The sequence below is a fragment of the Notolepis coatsorum genome (genome assembly GCF_963971535.1).
Source record: "Notolepis coatsorum genome assembly, chromosome: 15".
NCBI lineage: Eukaryota > Metazoa > Chordata > Actinopteri > Aulopiformes > Paralepididae > Notolepis > Notolepis coatsorum.
Genome location: NC_140179.1, coordinates 34,791,633 through 34,800,395, shown reverse-complemented (window position 1 = coordinate 34,800,395; position 8,763 = coordinate 34,791,633). Strand labels below are relative to the sequence as shown.

General features: G+C 45.0%; 1 protein-coding gene across 1 annotated transcript in view; it reads left to right on the top strand.

Annotated features, from left to right (window-relative positions):
• wif1 (wnt inhibitory factor 1) overlaps window positions 1-8,763 on the top strand; it is a 63,023-nt gene that overhangs the window by 32,916 nt on the left and 21,344 nt on the right. The window contains exon 5 of the mRNA XM_084330964.1: window positions 192-287. Coding sequence (XP_084187090.1) covers window positions 192-287 — 96 coding nt within the window. The remainder of the gene's footprint in view (window positions 1-191; window positions 288-8,763) is intronic.

The following is an 8,763-nucleotide window of genomic DNA, read 5'->3' as shown; positions in this document are numbered from 1 at the left end:
CATGTGTGTGTGTGTGTGTGTGTGTGTGTGTGTGTGTGTGTGTCCATGTGTGTGTCCATGTGTGTGTGTGTGTGTGTGTGTGTGTGTGTGTGTGTGTGTGTGTGTGTGTGTGTGTGTGTGTGTGTGTGTGTGTGTCTCCCGCTCTTCCTCAGTGTTCTCTGTGGTTAACGCTGGTTCTCTCCCTCCTGCAGCAAACTGCACCACCACCTGTCTAAACGGAGGCACCTGCTTCCATCCAGGGAAGTGCATCTGTCCTGCAGGACACGAGGGCAGCCGCTGTGAGCTCAGTGAGTCAGACACGCCGTCTACTGTCTGTCCTGCTGTCTGTCCTGCTGTCTGTCTGTCCTGCTGTCTGTCCTGCTGTCTGTCTGTCTGTCTGTCCTGCTGTCTGTCTGTCCTGCTGTCTGTCTGTCCTGCTGTCTGTCTGTCCTGCTGTCTGTCTGTCTGTCCTGCTGTCTGTCCTGCTGTCTGTCTGTCCTGCTGTCTGTCCTGCTGTCTGTCTGTCCTGCTGTCTGTCTGTCTGTCCTGCTGTCTGTCTGTCTGTCTGTCCTGCTGTCTGTCTGTCCTGCTGTCTGTCTGTCTGTCCTGCTGTCTGTCCTGCTGTCTGTCTGTCTGTCTGTCTGTCCTGCTGTCTGTCTGTCTGTCTGTCTGTCCTGCTGTCTGTCTGTCTGTCTGTCTGTCTGTCTGTCTGTCTGTCTGTCTGTCTGTCTGTCTGTCTGTCTGTCTGTCCTGCTGTCTGTCCTGTCCTGCTGTCTGTATGTCTGTCCTGCTGTCTGTCCTGCTGTCTGTCCTGCTGTCTGTCTGTCTGTCCTGCTGTCTGTCCTGCTGTCTGTCTGTCTGTCCTGCTGTCTGTCCTGCTGTCTGTCTGTCCTGCTGTCTGTCTGTCCTGCTGTCTGTCCTGCTGTCTGTCTGTCCTGCTGTCTGTCTGTCCTGCTGTCTGTCTGTCCTGCTGTATGTCTGTCTGTCTGTCTGTCCTGCTGTCTGTCTGTCCTGCTGTCTGTCTGCCCTGCTGTTTGTCTGTCTGTCTGTCCTGCTGTCTGCCCTGCTGTCTGTCTGTCCTGCTGTCTGTCTGTCCTGCTGTCTGTCCTGCTGTCTGTCTGTCTGTCTGTCTGTCTGTCTGTCTGTCCTGCTGTCTGTCTGTCTGTCTGTCTGTCTGTCTGTCTGTCTGTCTGTCCTGCTGTCTGTCTGTCCTGCTGTCTGTCTGTCTGTCCTGCTGTCTGTCTGTCCTGCTGTCTGTCCTGCTGTCTCTTCGAAACACACCGTCTACCATCTTGTCTGTCCTGCTATCTCTTCAGAAACACACCGTCTACCATCTTGTCTGTTCTGCTGTCAGAACAAGAGCAGAAAATTACCCTTTCTCCAGTGTTTACATTTACATTTACATTTAGATTAGATTAGATTAGATTCGATTATATTAAAATGTAGTGTCATCATACAGCATAATGTACAAGTCTGGCATCCAACCAGAGTGCAAATGTAACAGTAAAGGGCAACAGTAATATACAATGTACAGGTGATTAAACTGGGTATGAAATATATAAATGAGTACCACTGAGTAATTAGATTATATTAGATTAGATTGTACTTTATTGTCATTATATTTTGCATTAGTGCAAACTAATGTATGAACTACCAGTAATATAAATCATATTAACAACAAAAATGTGTTCCATCTTCATGTCAGATGATTTTCAAAAAGGTGCATGAGTCAATGCAAAAAAAGAACAAGCAAATATACTGCTGAAAGTTCAGAACGTTGAACATTTTTCACTCCATAGATTAATCTAGATTAATCTTTTTAACGCTTTAAATCATTTAAATTAATCTCCAGAGTTAAAGCATTAATTTTGACATCCCTAATTTGCATACAACGAGATTTGGGACTGCTTCCGGGTTGATGTAGCCCTGGATGCCCGCGGTGGGGGGGTGGGTCTCAGGCGCCCGGAGGAGGCAGATCGTAGGGGTCTGGAGGGTGTGTAGTTAAGAGACTGTTGACCAGAGGTATAGGGAGGTGCTTTTCCCCTTGTTGCAGGGAATGCCAGGTCTAGAGCCTTTAACGCAGGTTGGATTACAGGTGGGCTGCTGCCTTCTGCACAAGACTGAGGGGCTCGGTCGGTAGTACAAGCCAGTAGCACCAGCTAGCAGGGCATTGCAATAGTTGAGGCGTATCCATGACGATTGCACAAGGACTTGGGTGGCTTCGTTGGTCAGGTAGGGGTGGATACTTCTCATATTGCTCACGAAGAACCTGTGGCTTCTGGTTGTTGAGCCAACCAGCCGGTCGTCAAGGACGACACATTCTTGGCGGTTGACATGGCAACGATCTGGTGGTTGAAAGTTCAGTCAACGGGGAGGATTCAGCCGGTAGGTGGAGTAGCTCTGTTTCGCTCGGGTTCAGTTGGTAGGTGGCCGGCCGTCATCCAGGTGGAAATGTTGGACAGGCAGGCCCCAGATCTCTGGTCTCTGAGGGAGGAAAGGAGGGGAAGAGTTCAGTGTCATCAACGTAGCGGTGGCATGAGAAGGCATGAGATTTGACGGTGTCTGTCAAGTTATGTGGTTTTTCCCCTTGGTACCAATGCTGCCCAAACTTGAAAAACGTCTTGAAACCTCAACAGAGGACGCTGGGACAACTCGACTCCAATTTTGCAGATTTTAATGACTTCTCATGGTCCAACACATCATCATTCCAAACATGTTGTAGTCATTGAAATCATGTTGAAGGTAGCATCATCGAGAGTAGCATCATCGAAAGTAGCATCATCGAGAGTAGGTTGAAAACCAATGGCGTCTCTGGAGTGATTCCCTCACTGAACCCTCTTTTACTGGTCTAAACTATTTATTTAGGAGTGAATGAATGAATGAAAACTTTATTTAACAGATTGCAGAATGGGGTACAATACAGTACGGCTCAATACACACAATTACATTTACATTTACATTTAGTCATTTAGCTGACGCTTTTATCCAAAGCGACTTACAAGTTCTGTATTATTATTATTAAGGGGATGCAGACCAGAGAAAGACCAGAGAAAGACGTTTGTCTTGTTTACATCAGGGCCCCCCATTTTGCAGTGAGCAGCTACACAGTGCGGGCGCCAGGGACCAACTCCAGCTGTAATGCCAGTACCTCGGTTAAGGGCAACGGCAGGACACCTGGCGTGTATGTCTTTTGGTGTGGGAGGAAACCGGAGTACCCGGAGGAAAACCCACACAAATCGCTTTACAACTTATGCCTCACATTCACACATTCACGGTAGGGGTGGCAATATGACGATATTAAATAAATATCGGGTACAGTTCATTAACGATACACTTTTTAAACGTATCGTGGACATCGTGATGTTTTGCACAAACCCTCATCCATACAGTATATATGTGTGTGTATTTTTGGCTAAAGTGGATAGAAAACACAGTACTGTGCAAAAGTCTTAGGCACCCAAGAGTTTTTATATAAATTGTCTTAGATGTTAATAATTTTTTTTCTGTATTAGTGTGTCAGTAGACTACTCTTTTAAATGTTTTTGAAACTTTTCATTTAATTATTTTTGAAAGCATCTTCATGGTTTAAGGCAGACATATGTTGCAGGGACTATTATAATCATCATATTTGCGTGACCGTATCCATCAATGAGTTTAAATCAAGCATTTTTGTGCTTTAGAGGAAATGTCAAAATATTGCAATATATATCGTATATCGTGATAAAGCCAAAAAAATCCATTTAGAGGCCATATCGCCCAGCCCTAATTCACGGTGGAGGCGACCATGCAAGGTGACCGGGAACAGTTAGGGGGTTAAGTCTCTCTTGGTTAAGGACACTTTAACATGCTGCCCGAGAGGAGCCAGAATCGAACCACTGTCGCTCCGTAGCTGTAGCCATAGTGATATAATACAGAGACAGACAAGAATCAAAATGAACACATTCAGTGTATTAAAAGGACAGAAGAAATGGTTTAGTATAAGAGTTGATGAAAAGGATACTAAGAAGTGGTCTAACACAGTGGTTCCCAAACTGTGGTCCCAGGGGGGTATTGCATCGTATCGTGGAAAAAAACCTAAATAAAATAGAAAATAATAGAAAAAGGATATAATATAATTACAATTTTAAATAAAATTGTAAAAACCGTTGTGTAATATAAAACATAGTATTATAGTTTGTTATTCTTTCAAATTAGGCTAATCATTATCGGACTACATTTGTGTCGGAGGGGGTGTGGTTAAATACTCAGGTCTCAAGTGTCGAGACGGAGGGAGATGCGCAGAAATTACAGCTAATTTCCATTCCGAGACAAGGGGACTAAGGCTACTTTGTTGGCGGTGTGAAACATTAATATCTTTGGAACCGTTTGTGTTCAATTGTATCTGAATCTCTCCATATAGAATAAAAGCCTGGCTGGCAGTGCGCATAGATTAAGTCCAGTGTGCGCTCCCGCAAGTCAGACTGAATGGCGCATAACCGGAATCTCTCTCTCTCTCTCTCTCTCTCTCTCTCTCTCTCTCTCTCTCTCTCTCTACCAAATCCATTCTGAGACAACGGAATGCAGTGCGCACTCCGCAAGTTTAGACTGACCCACTTGTGCGTAACAAGAGTCTCTCTCTCTCTCTCTCTCTCTCTCTCTCTCTCTCTCTCTCTCTCTCTCTCTCTCTCTCTCTCTCTCTCTCTCTCTCTCTCTCTCTCTCTCTCTCTCTCTCCTCTCTCTCTCTCTCTCTAGCCAAACGTCACACTATAAAAAAACTAACTGGAATAGTAGATTTTGAAATATTCTAAAATCATTAAGTCTGCTATAAGCATAAATATGTGTGTGTGTGTGGTGTGTGTGTGTGTTTGCATACGAGGTGGTCCGCAAAAGTTCTTGATAACAATCGAGTGGTCCGCATAAACAAAACGTTTGGGAACCACTGGTCTAACACATGAATTGGAGTTGTTGACTGTGCTGTAGTAGTCACGGTAGCTCTTGGCTGTTTACCCCCCCCCTCTGTTTCCACCTCCCTCTAGTGTCCCTTTCCCTGGGTTTCACCGTCTTATGTCCAGCGGTTCTACGTTACGTTTGTGTCACGTCTGTCCCAGCTGTGTCTCGTTTTGTAATCGCCCCCAGCTGTCTCCTGTTACCCTTGATTTCCCACCACTTGTATTTAAGTTCCGTTCCCTTTGTCGCTCGTCATCCGGCCACCGCCTGTCTCAGTGTTGCCCCGTCTGTTCCTACTCGCCCGTAATCCGCCTGCCTGCCAGTTCCGTATTAAATGCCCCGTGTTTGGGCCTTAGCTCGCCATCTGCCTCCTGCCCGCCTGGGTTCTGCATTTTGGGTCCTACTACAACTATGCATGTTACATTTTTGTTAAAGTCCTTATTTCTTCAATCTTTCAATCTTTCAATCTTTCAATCTTTCAATTTTTCAATCTTTCAATTCCTGAATTTCCCCAAGGGGATCAATAAAGGAATATCTTATCTTATCTTTCGTAGCGAGAGTTCATTTTACATTTAGTCATTAAGCTGAATGCTTTTATCCAAAGTGACTTACAAGTTCTGTACGACAAGTCAGCAGGAAGGGAACTCTTTCAGCTGAGTAACAATGATCATCAAGCAGTGTTGAAACTTGCGTGCTGCCGGTGTTGAGTGCATAGTAGTAAAGACATATTAGTATAGTAGGTAGTAATAGAGACAAGGAAGATTAATTTGTGGAAAAGTGCATGATAGTAGAAGACAGTACGAAGGTTAGTTTCTTTAGTTAATTCTTTTTCATTTCCTTCATTACTGTTCTTTGCTGGAATACGATAGACTCTTTTTAAAGCCTGTAGTCCTAATTTCAGAGGCATTCTAGTAACTCCCCAAAAGCTCCTTCTAATTTCAGAGGCATTCTAGTAACTCCCCAAGGCTTCTCCCTGCCTCCAAGCCCCGTGCTAATTACCATAGGTCAGAAGTACCCTTCGCCGTTGTCACCTAACTGTGACAGCGACGTCACCTCCTTCCAGATCTCCCAAATAAACCCCAAAATGTGCTGTCACTCCGATGCCAAACGGGGTGGGCGTGCGGTAAACAAGTGATGTCATCCAGTTCCACTGCCGCCACGGCTGCAGCCACCGCCGCCTGGGACCCAGGAACCAACTGCTGTTTACTCTGTTCGACGATTAGCAACACACATGGCTGCTGAGGCAACACACACACACACACACACACACACACACACACACACACACACACACACACACACACACACACACACACACACACACACACACACACACACACACACACACACACACACACACACACACACACACACACACACACACACACATTTCTGCGGCCAACAGAGCTCAGTTTACAATCACAGACACTAACGTCTGATCAGAAAGTGAGAAAGAGCTCTGGTCAGAACTTACATTAAATACATAATTTACATGACGTACATAAGATACCAGATATAATAATAAAGATGAGAAGAATGAAAACGAAAGACGGGTCTAGGGTCTTTGTTATGTCTTCACACTAGAACTGGAGAAGAAAATAACCTTGGACCTCTCATATCTCCTGGCCCTTTGGCCGAGTTTAAGGCGGCGGTTACACCTTTCGTTTCATTTTCGTTTCATTGTAGATGAGTTTCGCCGCAACGTGGCAGCCTTGAGTCACACTTTCGTTTTTGTCACCTGGGCACAGTGATGTAGTACACTGCCAAAGCAGTAGGTGGCAGTAGGTGGCGAACATGAAGGCAATTTCAACCAATCAGAACTTGAATGTGCTGCCAATACACTTCCTGCAAAGAACATGTCAACAAAGCCGGGCTCCCTATGGGCGCCACCATCTTTGTCTATTTTACCCAATGCAGCAATTCTTTTTCAGCAAAGTCTAATAAAAGTGCAATAAACAAAACGGATACATTCACTGTGTGTTCTGCCTGTCATTTGTTGATGAAACAAAACTAACATCAACACAAGTGACCACCAAGAGCGGATAGTTTAGTCTAAAAAAAGATCGGTAGCTACAGTTAGCTGCATGCTAACGTCAATGGAATATGCCATTATAACAATATAGCATTGTGGCTAGAAGCTAACGTTAGCTCACGCTAGCTAGCCAGCACCAAACTGATGATATCGGGAACTATCAGTAGTTAGATAACATTAGAGACAACGCTGTGTGTATTAAACAAAGGTGAATAATGACTGGGCCATTTTGTTTAATGCTTGTTAAGTTGAAAGAGGAGCTTGAGCTAACAGGGTATGATAGCTAACGCTAGCTCATGTTAGCCAGCTGCAGTGCTCATGCAATCGGTAATGCTAGCAGAATGAATGGATGTAAACTTTATTTAACATATTGCATAATGGGTACAATACAATACGGCTCAATACAAACAATTGTTAAGGGAATGCAGACTGTTGTAGCTTGGACTGGGGTCCTTATAACAATAACTTGACAACACATGGTAGCTGCAGCTATTTGGGACACGGAGCTATGTCCCAAACACACACACACACACCACCCACACACACACACACTGTTGTCACCGGAAGGGCACGCAGATGGTATCTACTGCACATGGGCGTTTTCGCAACAACGGCTCCGTGCAGACTACACAGCTGTTGTCGGCGCGTTTTTTAGGGGTTCTCCAAAACGCAAACACAATTTAGCGTTTCAGCCGTATCCACCAAAAAACGCCAAAAAACGCATTTCTGTGTAAAAGGGACATGAAACGTATTCAAAAACGTATAAAAACGAGCACAAAAACACTGTGTGTAACCCCTGCTTAAGAGACACCGTTAAGACTGTCGCCTACTGTCTGTGCCTAGTGTACTAGTTGATCATATTAACTAGTCAAAGCTGTGCAGAGATTTAACACAGATGGACACACACACACACACACACACACACACACACACACACACACACACACACACACACACACACACACACACACACACACACACACACACACACACACACACACACACACACACACACACACACACACACACACACACACACACACACACACACACACACACACACACAGGCCACTACATTCTCCCAACATTGGATTTGGGCTTAACAACAATCACAGGGCCATGTGGAGACTGTCTTAAGTTACACAACTCTAGTGACACAGCAAAGCGGTGATGTGATTTGTGACCCTTGAGTATGCGTCCTAATTGGTCCTCTGTTTGGTTAAACCAGCGCATTAACCGACCCTCTACTCCAGATCTCGGCGGCGGCTGGTAATAAGTGCGCGGCTCTCGGAGGGGATCAAACGTGGGCAGGATGTTTTTGAGCTGTGATTCATCCCCACGCTAACGGTTATAAAAAAAAACAAAAAACAAGAACAGAGCCCACAATATAAAAGCTCCCATCTGAGATCTGAAGAAAACGACCCCCAAACAAAAAAAAATATCTGAAAATAAAGCATCGACGTAAGTGATAGCACATTGCGCCTCTCTCTCCGAAACCTGAAACACGCTTTGGGGAAGAGAGGAATAAATAAAAAGAGGGCGGGCTTTAATGGGTTTTGTTAAGTTGCTTCCTTTGTTGCTTCTTTTTATTTTGCAAAGTTCTCTTCGTCCCTCATCTTTACCGCCCCCCCCCCCCCCCCCCCCCCCCCACACACACACACACAAAAACTGTTCCTATTGTCTCTTTCCACGGATATAAATTTCAATAATACGTCGGAGAACAAAGGAGTCACGGAAATCCAGTAGGTGTTGATCAAATACGCCGGAGCGGAACAGAATCTCTTAGATCAATTCACTCGCGCCAGGAAGCGTGTTTTTCAAAGGTG